Here is a 20,589-nt window from a genome sequence, read left to right as displayed (position 1 = left end):
GAACTTGCACTTCGCCGGTCTGCCGCTGTTCCTCTTATGGGCGGTACCTTCAACGCGTCACACCGCACCGAACACTAGGTCTCTTCTATCTTCTTCTTCTTGGAACAAATCCACTACTTCTTCTGTTCCTTCTATTCTTCTTTACACCTTCGAGTCAGAACTAGAACTGCCGTAGGCCACGCTTAGTACTGCTTATATACCCTCGGATCTTTTCTATTTTTAAAATGATTCTCCCATTCCATCTTTAAATTTAAATTGTACTAGAAAATTCTTTTAACTATTTTTATCCTGATTACACATTTTCCTTCCCTTTTTTTCTGTTCGATTTGATCCTGAACTTACTAGAGATTTCCATTAACTTTACAAAAACCCAAAAAATTCCATACACTGGTATCGGACCCGGGTCTACAGCGTCTAAAGTAAACACTTTTCCGCTGAGCTACGAGTATTGCTGACGGAGCTGTTGAAATTAACAATGTCTTGAAGTTTGACACTCTCGTCATTTACGTTGCAGCGTTGCTAGGCAACACTGCCCCCCCCCCCCCCCTAAGACATGATCGTCCCGATCATCGTTGCTTCCGTAGTACCTACTTAGCCACCCGATCAACATGTACGATTTTCAGGGGACTTCGAGGGGTACGCTGGATCCTGAGCGTTACATCATTTATCCTTGTGATAACTTTGTATGGTCCCTCCCAACTTGGTTGGAGTTTCGGAGACTTCCCCTTTCGCCTTACGGGATTGTATAACCAAATCAGGGTTCCCTCTTGAAAACTAGGACTTTTAGCTCTTCAATCGTAGTGGGTCTTCATCCGTTCACTTGCCTTAAGCCCAGTTGTTCTAATTTCCTCGTAGATGTCAACCATCTTGTTCCGTAACTCATCCACATATTCTGTTATACTTTTCGGAGTATCTGGTGGACAGCCTGAGAGTAAATCAGCTGGCAATTTCAATTCCCTTCCAAAATTGGCGTACGCAGGAGTCACCGTAGTCGTCTGGTGTATTGCGGATCTATACGACATTAGATACAGTGGAATGTACTCATCCCAGTTATCTTGATGACTGTCGACTACTTTTGCCAGATGCCGCTCCAATGTTTGGTTAAACCTCTCCACCATCCCGTCCGACTGTGGATGTTCCGGCCACTTCGTGAAATAGTCCATCACCACCATTATGTAACGGTTTCCAGCTTTGGTGACTGGAAACGGTCCGGTTATATCCAGAGCTACTCTCTCCCACGGAGCCCCAACATTATACAACTTCATAGCTCCTCTGCTCCGGGTCTGAGGTCCTTTGACAGATGAACAACTCTTGCATTTACGACACCAGTCTTCCACATCATCACGGCAATGCAACCAGTAAAATCGTTCTTTAATTTTTGTGAGAGTTCTTTTTATTCCCAAATGTCCACCTGAAGAATTATCGTGATAAGCTCTCAGGACCTCATTCACCTTTTCCCTGGGAACGACCAGTTGCAGATGGCAATCCTTCCCTTCGGGGTTTCTCATTTTCGGCAGAGCAACCCGAGCAATTTCATTTTCCTGAGCTCTCCTCATTGCATCGTTGCTCCAGTTCTCATCGATCGAATCTGTTCTGATCAGTCTGATTATTGGATTTTCTTTTTTCCTCCTGACGAATGCAATGTTTGCATTCCGTCGGACAAGGTCTTCTAGATAAAGCATCTGCGTTTCCATGAGTTTTTCCTCCTTGATGTTCAATTTCGACGTCATACTCTTGAAGTTGCTCAATCAATCTGGCCACTTGTCCTTCCGGATTCTTGAATTCTAGTAACCACTTCAAGGCGGCATGATCAGTCCTTACGAGGAATTTGCGACCCAACAAGTACTTTTTAAAATGTTGTTATGTCTTCACCACGGCAAGTAACTCCCTACGAGTTACACAGTAGTTTCTCTCGGGCTTCGATAAAGATTTGTTAAAGTATGCAATTACAACTTCTTGATCTTGATTTGTTCAGTTGTATTCTCGCATTCGGCTGGAATCTGCTGGTACAATTGCCCGTGAATTGTGGCGCACCGTTTCTACTTCCAACGCATGAGCCACCGCTTTCTTCAAGCAAGTATGATGACTCAATCGTACGCCTGCTCTTACTTCGGCGTCCCGTATTCCATCGATGAACACTTGAAGCAACATTTCTTCTATTGCAGCTGGCAACGACTGATATGCTTTACGCACTAGCTTCTCAGCTTCCACGGACAACTGCTGCAGAGTTTCGTTGGCCCTTTGACTGCGGTCCTTAAATTGCGCCCGATACACATGCTCAAGGTGTCTATCGCCAAAACGTGCCTCCAACGCGTCAAGAAGGTCCGTGTAGGTTACTTCCTCCTTTCCAGCGCCGAGTGCTTCCAATACGGAAAGTGCTTCGTCACGGAGCGCTAGTGTGAGGGCAGAGTGTGCTTCTTGGTCACTCCAACCACTTGCTCTTCTGACCGTCTCTAATTGTAGCTTAAAGGCGGCCCAGTAACACTTGCCGTCGTAGGGGGGTACTTTCAAACTTCTGGTCGATGTGATTGCGCAGGTGACCCCTGAGTTGGCTGAAGGACCCCCCACTCACGACCTTCCTATTGAGCTGATGAATGGTTGCTTCCATCTCCCCCATCTTCCTTTCCACAGTGTCAATCCGGGCGATCTCCTTATCTACAGTGTCAATTCGGGCGATCTCCTTTTCTACAGCGTCAATCCGGGCGGAGTTTTTCTGCACCACGGATAAAATTTCCTTGGAGAGGCCTTCATGCAAATTGCAGCTGCTCCTCCTGTCGACGTGCCTGCTCTTCTTGCAAGGCTCGCAGCTGCTCCTCCTGTCGACGTGCTTGCTCTTCCTGCAAGGCCCGCAGCTGCTCCTCCTGTCGGAGTGCTTGCTCTTCCTGTCAGCGCACTTGCTCCTCCTGTCGGTGCGCTTGTTCCTCTTGCAAGCCCCGCAGCTGCTCCTCCTGTCGGCGCGCTTGCTCCTCTTGTCGGCGCGCTTGCTCCTCCTGTCGGCGCGCTTGCTCCTCCTGTCGGCGCGCTTGTTCCTCTTGCAAGCGCCGCAACTGCTCCTCCTGTCGGCGTGCTTGTTCCTCTTGCAAGCCCCGCAGCTGCTCCTCCTGTCGACGCGCTTGCTCTTGCATCATGGCGGCCATCTGCTGCATGAGCGCGCTGATGTCTACGGCAGGAGCCTGCGGTGCTGACACGGTCGCACTGAGTCCAGAGCCGGATGCCTCTAGTGACTCGACCTCTGCCGCTGCAGCTGCACCCGCTCGCGTGGTCACTCCCTTCTCGTTCCTGGGCACTAATGGCATCTTTCCAATCCCACTTCTGACACCAATTGACACGGGAGTGGGTCAGGAATTGGAAATAATACTCCGCTTATAGGAACGAGTCTTTATTTGCGTTCACTTTTTCTGAACTTGCACTTCGCCGGTCTGCCGCAGTTCCTCTTGTGGGCGGCGGTACCTTCAACGCGTCACACCGCAACGAACACTAGGTCTCTTCTATCTTCTTCTTCTTGGAGCACTTTTCCACTACTTCTTCCTTTCCTCTTCTTCTTCTTTACACTTTCGAGTCAGAACTAGAACTGCCGTAGGCCACGCTTAGTACGGCTTATATACCCTCGGATCTGTTCTATTTTTAAAATGATTCTCCCATTCCATCTTTAAATTTAAATTGTACTAGAAAATTCTTTTAACACATTTTCCATCCCTTTTTTTCTGTTCGATTTGCTCTTGAACTTACTAGAAATTTCCATTAACTTTACAAAAACCCAAAAAATTCCATACACTGGTAGGTGTTTCCAACCCGGGTCTACAGCGTCTGAAGTAAACACTTTTCCGCTGAGCTACAAGTATTGCTGACGGAGCTGTTGAAATTAACAGTGTCTTGAAGTTTGACACTCTCGTCATTTACGTTGCAGCGTTGCTACGCAACAGTATAATGGTTAAGAATGTGATTAATGACGAAATTTTTGTCGTTAACAGTTTCTTAAGCCACTAAAGGTTGACCTCTCAGTCAGTGAATCAAACAGCCAGCCTGACGCCTGTCAGTTTCCACTTTTATGAATATGATTTTGTTTTATTAATTTTAACCTCGTCGATGTCTGATTTCGACTACCAATCATAGTTTCAGCGGGACTTTAGTTATTTTCATAGTATTATGATTTAAATAGTAGCTACGCGATTTGTATAAAATTATTCAATATATACCTCCAGAAATATTCCACATTTACAAAAATAGCCTCAGAAATGATTTACTGTACTCCTCTAAGTTTAGTTAAGTCGAGTTAGTATGTCTATTCTTGGGCGAATGTACATCGCCCAAAAATAGACATGTACCTAGAAAATGTACAAAAGAAGTGCGTTGCGGAATTCAAAAGAATTATTAAAAAACGTTTAATACTGTTTTAATATATAACGAACTGATATCCCGCGACTTCTATTACCACTGCTATACCGAAATGTAAAATATGGTGTATTCTGCAAAGTTATTTTATTACATTATTTTTAAACATTATTTTATTCTATCATTAATAGCTTAAGTAGCGCACGTGATGTAAATAATATTTTGGGTAAAAATTTTATACCTTGGGTTATATTATTTGAGTCTTAGTAAGGTATTTTTTTTAAATATAATAATATAGCCTATGTCACCTGGGGGTAGTGTTACTTTCCTAACACTAAAACAATTTGTCAAATCGGTTCAGTAGTTTTGGAGCCTACGGCCTTCCCAAAAGATCTACACGACGATCCGTCCGCAGCCGTTTGCTACTTCAGTTTCGCAATCATTTGGGCTAAATCAGTAACTTTGGTTCTTCTACGGATCTCGTCATTTCTGATTCGATCTAGTAGGAAACTACGAGCTTCTCATAAATTTCGGAGCCAGGATTAAATGCAAACAAACAAACAATGAAATCTCTCCTTATAATAATAGTATAGATTATTAATTATAAAATATTTATTAAAAAATCTTTTTAAATATAATAATATTTTATAGATTTTTTTGCAATTCATGGAAAAGGTGTTCCATGCATCTCGTTGGATTGGCATACCAAATACCAGTGCTTTCTGGAAGCTTTGGGCTTGCTGCGTCATTTTTCTTATGGTGTCTGTGGAGATTGGCGCTATCAGGAAGGTCATCAGAGCTCTGGCTGGCTGGGCAGTTGACACTTCGAAACAGAGTGAGTTGATTATCAGTCATATCTTGCTAAACAATCACTACACTATAATTGTGCTCACAATAAACATTAATTAAATTAAATTTAACAATACAAATTATAAAAAGAGACAGGTTATATAGTTGTGAAGAAATTCGAATGTTTGACATTACTAATTAGCATAGTAAAAAAGAAAATTTTATCATTAAACTTTAAAATAAAACTTTCAGGCCACTCGCCACGCGGTCACTCTATACGTGCTAAGCGTCAGATTTGACGTTACACGAGAGCGTCATATTAAGTAACGTTACACTTTAAATATAGGTTTACAGAAAGGCTGCTCCCGCGCGCTACACACCACGGACGTAGCTTTCTCTCTCGTTTTCACTCATGTCAGTGTACGTGGTTGGCGTGGCTTTTAAGCCCTTTCTCTACTCTATGCATGACTGGCGTGACTCATTCTTGAAATTTAAATATCCGTTGCAAAGTCGAAACACAACTGAACGCAAACTCTGCCTAATAGACGCGTAGGCAGAGTGTTGCTTTAGACATTTTTTTTAGCGTGAGGGTGAGTCTAATTGTTTATTGTATGTGAATGTTTATAGCACGATCTCTTTTGTAATTTAACAAGATTTTTTTTTATTTATTTATTAGGAAAAGCAAACAACTACAACTTACAAAGTAGATACATAAAGAAATAACAATTAAGTCTAATAAAATTGTAGTCAGATACGCTATCCACATCTTACTATGAAAAACTTTGAGGTATTCAATGTTAGGTACAAAAAGAAATGTCTATACAATACTAATTCAAACTAAAGATAAATAAACAATGTTCTTAATATTATGGTTAGTTGGAGTAAATTAAATTTATAAAAATCAAACAATTAATAAACACAAAAAGGAAAACAAAAGAAATAATTATCTGCACAAATCTACACTAAATTATGACTATGTATACAATGATATTAACCTAAAGTACTTATGATGTTCAGTAGGTATTTAAAAGAAATGAAATATTATCCAGTATTTTTTTTAATTAGGCACTTGAACTGGCTCTCGGATAAATGGAAAATATCAACACTAACGAATTCTTTGTTGTAATTGTCAACTAATTGATGCAGAGGTGATCTTATTCCTTCATTAGTACGAAATTTACCAGTTGCAAAAAGTTTACGATTACACAGTCCTCGGATATGGGCTGTTCTAGGAATTACATAATTTAATTTGTTGGTCAATTCTGTACAATCAAATTTGTTATGTATAATGCCGTGCAGAAACATACATTGAAGAAGTTTGCGCCTTGATTGAAGGGATAGTAGTTTATACTTATCTATCAAATCTGCGTACGACATATTGTAATTGCCATAGCATCTGTAACTCATGGATCTTAAGAATTTACGTCGGACATTTTCTATCATTTCGTAATACTTTTTATAAAGAGGGTGCCAAATAGGAACGGCATATTCTAATTGGGACATCATTGGAACATCATCATCATGATAAATCCATACATTTTGAAAGCAGTGTTAACAATTTTAGTCAATATGAAGATTTAAGTGTAATTTATTATCCAAGATAACTCCTAGGTCCCTAACAGATAAAACTTTACTCAATGTAACATTACAAAGAGAATAATTATAATTAATAATGCATTTTTTTTTTGAAAAGTTGATAGAATTACATTTATGTAGGCTTAATGTTAATTTATTCTTTCTGCAATAATCAGATAATCTTGAATTGTGTCTTGAAACACGTGGTCGCTAACTATGGGCCCAATGAGAGGGCAATGGTGAGGGCTATGCTAGGAGCTTCCCGGCGAGATTGAATCAGAAATGTGCAGATCCGTAGGAGAACCAAAGTCACGACATAGCCCAAATGATTGCGAATCTGAAGTGGCAATGGGCAGAGCACGGTAGTTCGACGGACAAATGGCCGGTGGGGCATAAAAGTCTTCGAATGGCGACCACGTACCGGAAATCGCAGTGTTGGTAGGCCACAAGATGGACCGACGATCTGGTCAAGATCCCCGGAATACTTTGGATAAAAGCCGCACAGGACCGATCGTCGTGGAAATGTTTGGGGGAGGCCTTTGTCCAGCAGTGGACGTCTTCCGCCTGATGATGGTGTCTTTCAGGAAGTGTGACAGCTCGCTTGGCCGGTGCAATGTTTTACGCCATGTCTGTTATATCACAAATACTTTGCTGGAGATTAGCGCAGTCTTGGAGTCAATTGTCTAAGACTTGGGCCGCGACAGAATGGACGTTGAGCATTAAATATGTACCTCCGGACGTGACGCTGCGAAGACGTTTGTTAGTGGTGACTGCTTTTATCATGATTGGAGGATTAGGTATGTAGTGTAGTTGATATCTAGTCTAAATTATATTATGTGTGTTAACAGTCATTGTCACTGTATTAGCGCGTGCGTAGAAAAACATAAGATATTATAAAATTGCAAAATCAGTTATGGCTAAATAATAGGCTGACATACCTGGAATTCTGAGGCACGATGGTCTGCAGCTGGCAGCCCCCGCTAATCCTTTAGGAACGGTGCTAAGGTGCGTGTTACTTCCTCTCGGCGTGTATAGGAAAAGAATTTTTGGATTGCGTTACACCGAGAACTTAACGTGAGGCCATTAGATCGTTGATCACTGATGAAGTCTCAATTTACTTATTATATTAAGCGTAGATTGCGATTTGCATGCGAACTGTGTTGCACGTTGGTAATTTGGTTATATTATTAAGCGGCGCAGGAGACAACTGTCATTAGATAAGGATTTGCAACATATCTCTTAACGCATGCGTTACTATTTCACTTTCCATTATGAAAGCTTTTAAAAAAAAAATCTTTGACTAACGCGAGTACTTAATACACACATATAACCACATTTTAACAAATAACTTAATTTCAAAATTAACACCAAAAGCTACACATACCATAAAAGAAGAGGACGCTCTCCGTAAATTTTGCTAAAAACTCCGTAAATTTTCTGAATAGGAGCAGTATAAAATGTCTTAATCACTCAGAATAGTAAATAACTACTTCCTAAATCTTACACCTTTTTTTTACATTTAAGGTGAACATGTTTTGAGTATTTTAGCGGCAATAAATGATGAATTTCAAAATCCCGACCTTCTGCGAACATATATATTAAAATCTCACGGATTTTTATTCCTAGAAAGTAAGTACCTATTGTTTTTATATTCCTAGTTAAAATAGTATTATTAGAAAAAAATATTATGTCATTTATTAAAAATTCTAAAATATAACAGTAAGTAGTCATATCAACAACAACAGATTGCAATGGAAATAGACTAACTAGAATATACAATTTTGTTCTATTTATTTTTTTATGGAACACGAGCGTACTGGTTATCTGATGGGTAGTGATCATCTCTACCAGGATCTTGCAGAACCAGAGGAGTCTTCCGTATGCTCCGGCCTTTTAAGAAGGTATACGCACTCTTTTAACATACCCATGTCATATGGTACTGGAAATACCATATATGTTTTATTCAAAAGTTTAAAAGGGTTTTCAAAATCGTTCAGGTGAGGTATGGCACATAATATCATGATGATAGGGATAATAGTTAAGTTGGTGTAGTGTTGACACCAGAACCAAGTTTCAACCAGCAATAAGTCTCTACTCAGCGCCAAGTGATTGAATACTGAAGCCCCAACTATTCGAGCGGCTCTGTGTTGTACGCCATTAAATGGTTGAATTGAACCAAACTAGCAAGAAGAATAATATTCCATTATACGAGTATGTAGTAGTGTTGGTAGGCCCCCCACAAATGGACTGACGATCTGGTCAAAATCGCCGGAATACGTTGGATGAGGGCAGCGTAGGACCGATCGTCGTGGAAATTTCTGGGGGAGGCCTTTATCCAGCAGTGGACGTCTTCCAGCTGATGATAATGATGATACGAGAATGAAGCGGGATCAGTGCCTTAATGGGCAATAAAATTTGGACCAGCTTGAATTTGTGTCACGATAAATTGTTGACCTTTCTTAGATGGCACGTTAACATATGAAATATATATTTGGATAATTAAATGAAAACTTTGTCCAAAAACAGAAGAGTATCATCCAGCTTTTGGTGTTGCGGTGTTCTTTATTAGTAACTTGGCAACGATACTATGGAATTTTCAAGACCTGGTTATAGTATTGACAAGCATGGGTTTGACGTCGAGGTACTACAGACTCAATATTTGCATAGCAATGTTAATTTCAAGGCAAAAAGAAAAAAAAACGGATCAGGTATAGTGTAATAGCCATTATAATAATTGTTTATTAACAGGCCGTCGTAACTGTAAAAGGAAACAGGGAAGGTTAGTTGACTTTGTGGTCCATCTGTCTGCCCTTTAAATGAAATTAGCCAAACTAGCAAGGGTCACCTCTGATGGTAAGTGATCACAACATACCATACTTTCATAGAACATAAAAGGGATCACACTATAGGGTTCATCCAGAAGTGGTGGGTTATTTAAGACATTTTAGGCAGGTGTTCAATCTGTCTTGAAAGAATATCCAATTCAAATTTATTTTTTCAATTTGAGTTTAAATTCACTTATTGAACGTCAAAAATACCACCCATTCGAAATAGTGTGCTTCAGACCTGAGAAGAAACACAGCAGGCTTTTTTTATAAAAATGTGGATTACAATGTAATATCGTACAATATACATTTTGCTCTATTCCCAGTCTGTGGTATCAAGTCATATTAAGAAAATCATTTATGTTATAATAACTTTTACCACACACATTCTTTTAAATTCAAATTCGTAACACATTTGTTTTGTACATTTTCTGGGATCATGTTGTAAAAGCATAACATACATCGCCCAATAATGGACATACTAACTCGACTTAACCGAGTAGAAGGCATAACAAGTTTATGTTTGTTCCTTGTGTTAAAATTGTGATTGTCGCAGTTTCTATCAAATTCCTTAATGTGCTTATAAACATACAAAACTTTATCAAAAATGTTTATTTCTTTAAAAAAATCCCTTAATGATTTTTAGGACCTAGGTTATAAATAGCACGATTTACCCTCTTCTGCAGCACAGAGATGGTATAAATGTCGTCTGCACTGCCCCATCTGAATCATCTCATGTTGTCCTGGAAACATCACCCAAGAACATTCGTACGCTGTTGTTTATTTCATATCAATAAAATACCTATTGAGTTTGCACAGTAAGATATACACAATATTTACGTGTTGTTACACGTCCGCCATTCTACTGATGATAAATGATGTATGATGATGAAATGACTACTTACTCGACGGTGGTCTCTAAGTCACCTGCCAGGTGATATGTTTAATGCGGCTTATTTATGTCATTTCTAGAATCTTCGTTATTAAGGTTATTATGATCAGAAACAAAAATTCAGGATCACCTGGAGCTATCAAGTTGAAAGTTATCAATGGATACTTACATCAAGGTTAGGTATTTTACAGCATTATGCTAATTGCTGTTACAAGGAGACACTATCACCTAATTCATACGGTCCACTACAATAATCTTTAAGATTACCCATCGCGACCAATGAATGATTGCCATTCATGTTATTACAAATATTACAATATCAACTGTAGATTATAGAATTTTATGTTCTTTTTAATCATGTAGGTATATTATTTGTTATAACACAGTACTGCGCATGCACTCAACTCATGCATTTGACCAGTGTGAGGCTCCTTTGCACAGGATGCCGGCTAGATTATGGGTACCACAACGGCGCTTATTTCTGCCGTGAAGCAGTAATGTAAAATGTTTTGGTCAGAAGGGCGTGACTAGTGAAATTACTAGGAAAATTTGACTTAACATCTTATGTCTCAAGGCGACGAGCGCAGTTCTAGTGCCGCTTAGAATTTTTGGGTCTACCAAGAATCCTGAGCGGCACTGCATTGCAATGGGCAGTGCGTATCAATAACCACGTCCTCCTCGTGTCTTTCCTTATTTTCCGCCTATAACCCGCATATTATACTAGAATTGCTCGTATAAAAGATATAAGATTATTATTCGAAATGTGAACTAAATTATTGATCGTTATAAGTATTATCTTGGTGAGGCGACTTGGGATAGATATTCAAAACATGGTTATTTATTAGATTGAAAAATGCAATGCGTCACCGACACATCTTTTATAGGACATTCAAATACTAAGGCTTTATTTATGGCGAAAGATACGAGAAGCCTTCGTCAGGCAGGCGACGCTGGCCAGAAAAGTTGATGAAACCCTTGGTCTTCTTATTCTTTTCTCCAACTTCTTCAATTTTTATTTCATATGTCTACAACTATTTTTGGGGATCACGTAAGTATATTTAACTAATTATAACATTATTTCTAATCATTTCGTAAAGTAATTTTGTACCATTGGATGAGTACCGCAAATTAAATTGTGTGCATTTAAATTTTATTGAAAAATTTATTTTTGAAGTGAAAACTGCTTAAGTGGCGTTGAGCACTTTTCTTGGGAAGGGTATAAAATGATAAACTCGCGTCATGACACATAACACCCTGATCGAAAATTCATAAGACAGTCGTTGAAGTTATGGAAAATCAACTTTTAATGAAAGGTTATAGGATTCAAATTAGATTGTTAAGCGTTATCTTCAGTTGATATATTAATATCAACATCGTCTATAAACATGCAGAGACGGTGCTGTGTACCCTTACTCTGGCTATATTAACATATTTATTATAGGGGTTATAATGTAATCCATTTTTAATTGATATTTTTGAAGTAAAAACTTCTTTGGCGGAGTTGAGCACGCGTTAGGACACGTGGCTTGATCGACAATTCGAAAGACAGTCGTTGAAATTATGGATGAAAGTTTATATTTCTGAGAGATAAACTTTTTAAAGTAAAATAATTATAAAAGTTATGAAGTGTTAAATTTTTTATGTCAATAGTCATTTTTGTGTACGAAAGCGCAATAAATGAATATTGTACGTTTATACTGATAAATAAAGCAATTCATGTGAAATTATTCCCTAATCATTGCAAAATATTCAAAATTCACAACGTTAATGTTAAAGTTTTCACTTCTGCAAGCACTCCCGGATTGAAACCCGTTATTTGTTATTCATTCAATTTATGCATGTGTAACGGGGCCAAAAAATTAAATAAATTTTATCGAAGTCGATTTGAATGCGGTTCACTGATATTATATTGTGGCAAAAAATTGAGTAAATTGAAAAAAAAAAAATCCTTATTCTATAAATAACATAGATATAGATATATTTTTATTTCACATCACATAAGATATTACTAAGAAGCTCATTGTCACTGAGAGGGCAATGGAAAGGGCTATTTTCGGAGTTTCCCTGCGAGATTGAATCAGAAATGAGGCTATCCGAAGGAGAACCAAAGTCACCACATAACCGAGTTGGTTGCGAAACTGAAGTGGCAGTGGGCAGGGCACATAGCTCGACGGACAGATGGTCGTTGGGGCAGTAAAGTCTACGAATGGCGACCACGACGACGTAGTTTTAGTAGAACTCTATAAAATGGACGATCTGGTCAAGATCGCCGAATTAGGTTGGATGAGGACAGCGCAGGGTCGATCGTCACGACGATCTTTGAGGGAGGTCTTTGACTAGCAGTGGACGTCTTCCGGATGAAATGATGATGAAGAAGCAAGGACTAAACATTATGTTTATATTAAACAATATAACATTTATAAAAACATGATTTACTTTTAATATTTCCAAGTTGGTTCCGCTAAGTTGATGGGTTTTTAATAGATATATAAAATCAACTAATGATAAATATAAAGTAAAGTTAGATCGTTGCAAACTCAGTTATGATAATAAATCTGCGCACTTGATCGTTTATACGTCTAGATAGACTGTAACAGCTGTCAAAACGTCGATAAAAATTGAGGTTGACAGTTAACCTCTATTTTAAGAAATGCACGCACACTAATACAAAGCGGCATACAAATCGCGAGTGTGAGACTTAACTTGACACGCACACTAAAGTAACATACCTGGCCTATTTGCATAGGTTGCCTAACAGCAATAGACTCTATCTATATTCTAGACGTATAAATTATGTAACTGGTTTGTTTTCAGTCTCGGTGTGACAGGTGAACCCCTACAGCAGACATATTACCTGGTATCTCTTTGCTGGATCTGCATCAGATCTAGCTGCGTGGTGCTGGCTGCTTCAGATGTTAATCAGCATTCGAACAAAGCTCTCACATATTTGTGTGACTGTCTTCCATACCAATATAATATCGAGGTTCCGTATATATATTTTTTATACGACAATAAGGGACGAGACGAGCAGGACGTTCAGCTGATGGTGATTGATACACCCTGCCTATAACAATGTAGTGCCGCTCAGGATTCTTGAAAAATCCAATAATTCTGAGCGGCAATACAATTGCGCTCGTCTCCTTGAGACATAAGATGTTAAGGTTTGTTTGCCCAGAAATCTCTCCCGCTAGTGGGAGCCGTCTCTTTTACTCGATATATTTGATATTTAGTCATGGTATGAAAAGATAGGTGGGTGTGGCAGAAATATCTTCGCCACCACGTACCTGAAGACGCAGTGTTGGTTTGCCCGCTACAAGAAGGATCGACAATCTGATCAAGATCGCCGGAATACTTTGGATGAGGGCAGCGCAGGACCGATCGTCATGGATATCTTTGGGGAAGACCTTTGTCCAGCAGTGCAGGCCTTGAGGCTGATGATGATGATGAAAAGAAAATCTTGATATGGTCATATAGAAAAGAAGGATGAAATTATTGTCTGCGCAAATTTGTAATGCGACTGTTAATCTAGTCATCAAAGGTTTTTTAGTCAACTTCTGTCAGCGATCTTTGAAAAATAGGAACCAATGTGTCATTCGATTTGAAATAGATGTTCGTAATAAACCGATTTTAATTAACAAGTCTTAAACAGTCAGCCACGCTTGGCATTAACTTCTTAGTATTTTGAATATTAAATCACACATTGACAAATTGATCACACATTATCGGGCTGTCAGTTCGTCTATGCGCTAGTATACACATAAGTCTATCGGATAAGTTTTTTTGGGCCGGGTCTTTTCTCTCAGGGCGTCATTTGTTCCCGAAGTCGTAGTAGTATTTGATCACTTCAATCAAAATCAAAGGAATTAGGAATTTGCCCTGTACTTTTCCCGGGGCGTAAAAGGAATAGGGGAGTCCCAGGCCCACGGGTGTCGTAAGAGAAGACTAAGGGCTTTGTAGAAGTGGGAGAGTCACGCTGCCGTCTTTTGACGTCAGCACAATCGGGCCAGACTCGTCCGGGTTAATTACCATACTCGCACAAAATACCGGCGTGAAGTAGCGGCCTAGTGCCGCTATGTTTCGCATAGGTTAGTGTCGAGGACCGGTGGCCATTGGATCATTCCATTATTGGATCTTCTGCTGACTACACATCCCGATGGTTACCAGGTCTTTATCGACGCCCCTCTCGTAACGTCCGACCATTGCCTGGTCAGGGGTGTTGTGCCTATCCGACGCCAACGTCGCAGACCACCAGCGACCCGCCGCGTTTGGCACTACAAGTCAGCAGATTGGGATAGGATGCGTTCCTTTTTTGCATCCTACCCTTGGGGCAGGGTTTGTTTCCCTTCGGATGATCTTAGTGCCTGCGCCATTGCAGTAGCCGATGTGATACTACAGGGTATGGATATTTTTATACCAAACTCTGTAGTACCCATCGGTGGCAGATCACAGCCCTGGTTCGATGCGTCAGTTAAAGCAGCATCTGACTGCAAAAAACAGGCGTATCGAGCTTGGGTTGCGGCGCTGGGTACAACCGTGCCTCCAGATTTTTTTAGCGGCAAATCGCCCGTGCAAAATCAAAACACGTCGTCAAAATCGGTGAGCAGCTTTCCAGTTACCCGACCGGAACACGCAAGTTCTGGTCGTTGTCGAAAGCTGCTCTTGGTTACTTCAGCCAGCCGTCCATGCCGCCGTTGCACATGAGGAATGACACCCTGGCCTATACGGCAAAAGAGAAAGCCGATCTCTTGTGCACTCTTTTCGCCTCCAACTCGACTCTTGACGACAACGGAAAAGCACGGCCGACTATCCCGCGGTGTCAGTATGCTCTTCAGTTCAGACAGAAAACTGTTAGGCGAGCTCTGTTTTCGTTGGACGTCAGGAAGTCGAGCGGGCCGGATGGCATTTCTCCAATCGTGCTAAGAACGTGTGCCCCTGAGTTGACGGCGGTGCTAACGCGTTTATTCCGGCACTCTTATTCTAAAGGCGTAGTCCCTGACTCATGGAAGTCAGCCCTTGTCCATCCGATCCAAAAAAAAGGAGACAGTTCGGATCCGGCAAACTACAGGCTTATTGCTTACTTACCTCCCTGTTCTCCAAAATCATGGAGAGCACAATGAGCCGTCAGCTCTTGGTATACCTAGAGGGTCACCAGTTGATCAACGACCGACAATACGGGTTTCGCCATGGTCGATCGGCAGGTGATCGTCTGGTATACCTTACACATAGATGGGCTGCGGCTATTGAAAGCAAGGGGGAATGCCTGGCAGTTAGCCTGGATATAGCTAAGGCCTTTGATCGTATATGGCACAAGGCGCTCCTCTCCAAACTTCCATCATTTGGGCTTCCCGAGAGCTTGTGCAAGTGGACCTCCAGCTTCCTCACTGAGTGCAGCATACAGGTCGTTGTCGACGGATATTGCTCGAACCCAAAGCCCGTGAATGCTGGTGTGCCCCAAGGCTGTGTGCTGTCTCCCACGCTGTTTCTTCTGCATATCAATGATATGTTGTACACCTCAACATTCATTGCTATGCAGACGACAGCACTGGTGATGCCGTATACACGGGCCATGCAGGTCTCTCTCGGGAAAACGTCGACCAGTGCCGGGAGAAACTTGTGTCTTCTATCGAGTCCTCTCTCGAGAAGGTCGCGGAATGGGGTAAGTTGAACCTCATCCAATATAACCCCCAGAAGACTCAAGTTTGCGCGTTTACCACTAAAAAAACCCCATTTGCCGTATCACCGCTCTTCGACAACATTTCCCTCAAAGCCTCGCCTAGTACCGGAATACTGGGTCTCGAAATCTCGAGCGATTGCCAATTTCGTGGTCATCTGGAAGGCGAAGCCAAATTGGCTTCAAAGAAACTGGGCGTCATTAATAGAGCACGGCAATACTTCAAGCCGGCCCACATACTAGCGCTCTACAAATACTACTACGGCCCACATACTGCAGGTCCGGCCACACATGGAGTATTGCTGTCATCTCTGGTCTGGCGCACCCCAGTAACAGCTAGATCCATTTGACCGCGTGCAACGCAGAGCAGCTCAAATTGTCGGGGACCCAGTGCTCTGTGAACGGCTGGATCACTTGGCGTTGCGTAGAGATGTCGCTTCATTGTGTGTCTTCTACCGCATTTATCACGGGGAGTGTTCCGAAGAGCTGTTTAACGTGATTCCTGCTGCCGAATTCCACCTTCGCACGACACGCCACAAATTAGGATATCATCCTCACCACCTGGATGTGTGGCGGTCCTCCACAGTGCGGTTTTCAAGGAGCTTTCTTCCACGTACTACAAAGCTGTGGAATGAGCTTCCTTGTACGGTGTTTCCGGGACGATACGACATGGGTACCTTCAAAAAAAGCGCGTACACCTTCCTTAAGGGCCGGCAACGCTTCTGTGATTCCTCTGGTGTTGCAAGAGATTGTGGGCGGCGGTGATCACTTAACAACAGGTGTCCCGTACGCTCGTTTGTCCTCCTATTCCATAAATAAAAAATCAGTTTCGAGAAAATAAATGCCTTTTATTGTTAATTTATTTTTATTTTAATGGTATAATTGATCTACACTAAACATTGAATTATTATTCATAACTTATGTTTTAACACTAACTATGGTTAAATCTATTAAAGTATACACTATATGACGACCCATATAGCCGAATGGTTAGTGACCCCGACTACTAAGCTGGAGGCCCAAAAAATAATAATAATAAAAACAAGTGAGTACTAATTGCGTGATTGAATGAGTGCTAATTTTGCTGATATTAATAATAATCACATAATAATAATACACAGCATTCACACAACAAAACAACTGTCACTAACGTTAAATATCAGTTGACAACGTCACTTACTTCTACGTCGATGCGGCGATCAGGTCGCATCGAATGAGTGCGCTACGTGTTTGGTGGAGTGTCCATTGATTCGGTGTCTTTAATTACCCAACTATCACGCCTGAGCTATATTCTGAATATAAAAAAAAATATTAAGTATTTACGTAAGCTTACAAAAAGCATCTGTAAATAATTATAAAATGTTCACAAGTGCGCAAAAGCTTCAAATAGTAAATTACATAAGTAATTAAAAATACGTCAGTGGATGCTACAGGGTCGCAAAGACTCGCGACATGCATGGTACATGGTACTCCGAACTTCTTTATCCTCAATATATGCCTTAATACTACAGTAACCTTTTCCCATTAAAACAGTTTGTACTAGTCTAGTTTGTTTGTTTGTAGTCTTGAATGTTTTGTCGGGCAATTCTGTTATGGTCGTGGGAAGCTTATTAAATAATCTAACAGAATTTCCCAAAAATGACTTTTTTGCCTTAGTGGTTCTTAAACTGGGTAAAGCAATTATATGTTTATGTCTGGTATCAAAGTTATGTTCTGTACACTTTTTAACATATTTGTGCATATTTTTCCTAGTATATGTAAAATTTTGATAGATATATTCTTATGGCACTGTAAGTATATTTATTTCTTTAAGCAAATTTCGTAATGAGTCTCGACTTCCATGACCGTATATAGCGCGAACAGCTCTCTTCTGTAAAATGAAGATGCTATCAATATCGGCTGCCATAACCCAGAGCAAAAGACCGTAAGACATAACACTGTGGAAGTTCGCAAAATATACCAGTCTAGCCGTTGCTATATCAGATAGTTTCCTCATTTTCCAAACGGCTTAGGAAGCCGACCTTAATTTAGATGACAATTTCTCAATATTGGGCCCCCATTGGAATTTAGAATCTAATGTAACTCCTAGTAGTTTCAATGATCTCTCTGTCTTTTCTACTGACTTAGACTATTCTCTCCTCCCCATTACCTACGCCTGTCTAAGATTGAAGATGGAGCCGTCAGATGCTGTGATTATCTCTGATTTCTCTACATGTAATGTTTTATTCCTTTTACGTTGCTTAGACCGCTTAGTACTTGTACGTATTCACTAAATATTTTTTTATATTTTCAGATAGAACGACTTCAAGTACAGCTTAGGAAAGATTATATCGCATTAAGTGGAATGGGCTTCTTTTACTTAACTAGAAGTGTACTGCTAAAGGTATGTCTTTAACCGTACTTATATAAATACACTTTTAGCTGATCATGTTTTAAAGAATTACTATACTTATTTTAATAGTATATTTATTATGTAAGAGGACGCAAAAGGAAAAGAAGCTTGTAATGGGAAGTCGAGAGGCAACCGCCTATAGGACATCCGTAACACTAGGCGCCAAGAGGTGCGATCCTTAAGTTGGGTATCGTACAGGTCCATAAGTCCTATCAGTTCGGGAAAACTTCAGCTGGTAATTGATTCTACAAAGTGGCTGCGTGAGGCGAGAAGTTCAGGTGGAATTCGACTGCATTGGTCGATATATGTATATACAGGGTAGTTTTTTGAGAAGGGTGGTGATGGCCAAGTCAGAAACTACGAGAAAAGTCGTGAAAAAACTCATGCCCTCGATTTATAAGAAACTAGCAACTGCATAATATTTGCTGTTCAAAATTGTTTGAGCTTTTAAAGGAAATCGATCCGAATGATTTTTTTAAAAAAATACACCTGTATTACTTGTATTAGATCAATGGACTCTGATGCTTATAAGGATCAATCTTTGCAAAGATATGTATCACTAAAAATAAAAGGAAATACCATTTTTTTTTGTTTTATTATTTTTACAAGGAAGAAACCTCACCTCCTATTCAAACTTTTTGTTGATGTTCTATCGAGGATAAATCCTGTCATGGTATAAAATGCAGTTAGGTCATTAGAGAGACGTATAAACTTATGCATTGGAGTGAACGGAAACCACTTTTAACAACTTATTAGTTAGGTAAAAGTGAGATAATATGAAAAGCAGGTTGGTTTGCATTTTTAGTAATACATATCTTTCCAAAGTTTGATCCTTATCAGCAATAGAATCCATTGGTATATAATATAATAAAATAAAATAAAAAAGCCTTTATTGCTGTACAAATTTTTACACATTAGTTACTAAAAAAAAGTAAAAAAAGTGCCTCTAAATACTATCGGCAAACGGTCTTTACTGTGGTACAGCTTGTCTTCCGACAAAGGCCGGGTAATAATATATAATAAAAGGGTATATAATATAATATAATATATAATAAAACAGGTGTATATTTTTGCAAACTCATTTGGGTAGATTTCCATCTATAGTTCAAGAAATTTAAAAAAACTTAATATGCAGTTGTTGGTTATAAGTCGAGGGCATGACTCCTTTCACGACTTTTCTCTAATTCTCGTAGTTTCCGACTTGGCCATCACCGCCCTTTTCAAAAAACCACCCTGTATGTGCATTTTAGATATATATTATTAATTATTATAATATGGATAATAGTCGTGATGTAGCCTCAAATCATTTTTGTCTGCAGGTAGCGAGTTCAGTTATTACATATGTGCTGGTTTTAGTACAGTACGATGGAACAGATCGTATTGATGGCAAGTGGCTCAACAGCACCAGTAATAATACAGACGTTAATAATTAATGGAAAAATAAATTGTTTATAAACATTGCTTTTGATTGATTTTTGAATTGATCTAAAGTGTAGGCAAGTTTCAAGTAAGGCAATCTCATGGCGTATGTCTCTCAGTGTATACTGTTAACTAATACATAAGGAACTCCCATATATCCCACAATACGCGAACAAATTAAGCAAAAAAGGCTTCGACATAATGTCAAATACCATCAAACAAAACAAAATTTACTAATAAACAAATCCCTTTCTTATCAAATTCTCTATATAATAAAATAAATAAAGATTTAAATATTTTTGAAATGACCACAAATAAACTCAAACATGAAGTTCAAAACTGGTTTCTAACAAAAGACTATAGAGAAACTGAAGAATTGTTAGAAATTATAACGTAATACATTTAAAGTATAACATGACTCTTCTTAGTAAGTTAAACTATTTTAGGATCAATAAATAAAATCCACCACAAAAAAAATATATATATAAATATATTAATAATATACAACTTATAACTGCATCTTGTCGCATCTAGTAGCTTCTAATACTGTGTTGATTCATGTCGGTATCAACTCACTTATTGTTTTATTGAGGGTACATGTAATTTTAATACAACAGCGAAGTACAATTTATTTTGTGCAATGATTACCATTTTTATTAGAAACTGTGGTAATAATGTAGTGTGTTTGATTATT

The 20,589-nt window shown here is 39.5% G+C and overlaps 1 protein-coding gene across 1 annotated transcript; it reads left to right on the top strand.

The window, feature by feature from the left end:
• The first annotated feature begins 4,932 nt into the window (after positions 1-4,932).
• Positions 4,933-19,909, top strand: LOC126966068 (gustatory receptor for sugar taste 64a-like). The gene is made up of 8 exons (XM_050809943.1): positions 4,933-5,167; positions 7,281-7,493; positions 8,221-8,325; positions 9,223-9,404; positions 11,298-11,461; positions 13,228-13,396; positions 18,378-18,467; positions 19,796-19,909. Exons 1-8 carry the CDS (start codon positions 4,999-5,001, stop codon positions 19,907-19,909), a joined length of 1,206 nt encoding a protein of 401 aa, XP_050665900.1. The 5' UTR covers positions 4,933-4,998.
• The last annotated feature ends 680 nt before the right edge of the window (positions 19,910-20,589 follow it).

This window comes from Leptidea sinapis, chromosome 9, assembly GCF_905404315.1.
Source record: "Leptidea sinapis chromosome 9, ilLepSina1.1, whole genome shotgun sequence".
NCBI lineage: Eukaryota > Metazoa > Arthropoda > Insecta > Lepidoptera > Pieridae > Leptidea > Leptidea sinapis.
The sequence above is the reverse complement of the archived record's forward strand: the minus strand, read 5'-3'. Positions and strand labels throughout refer to the sequence as shown.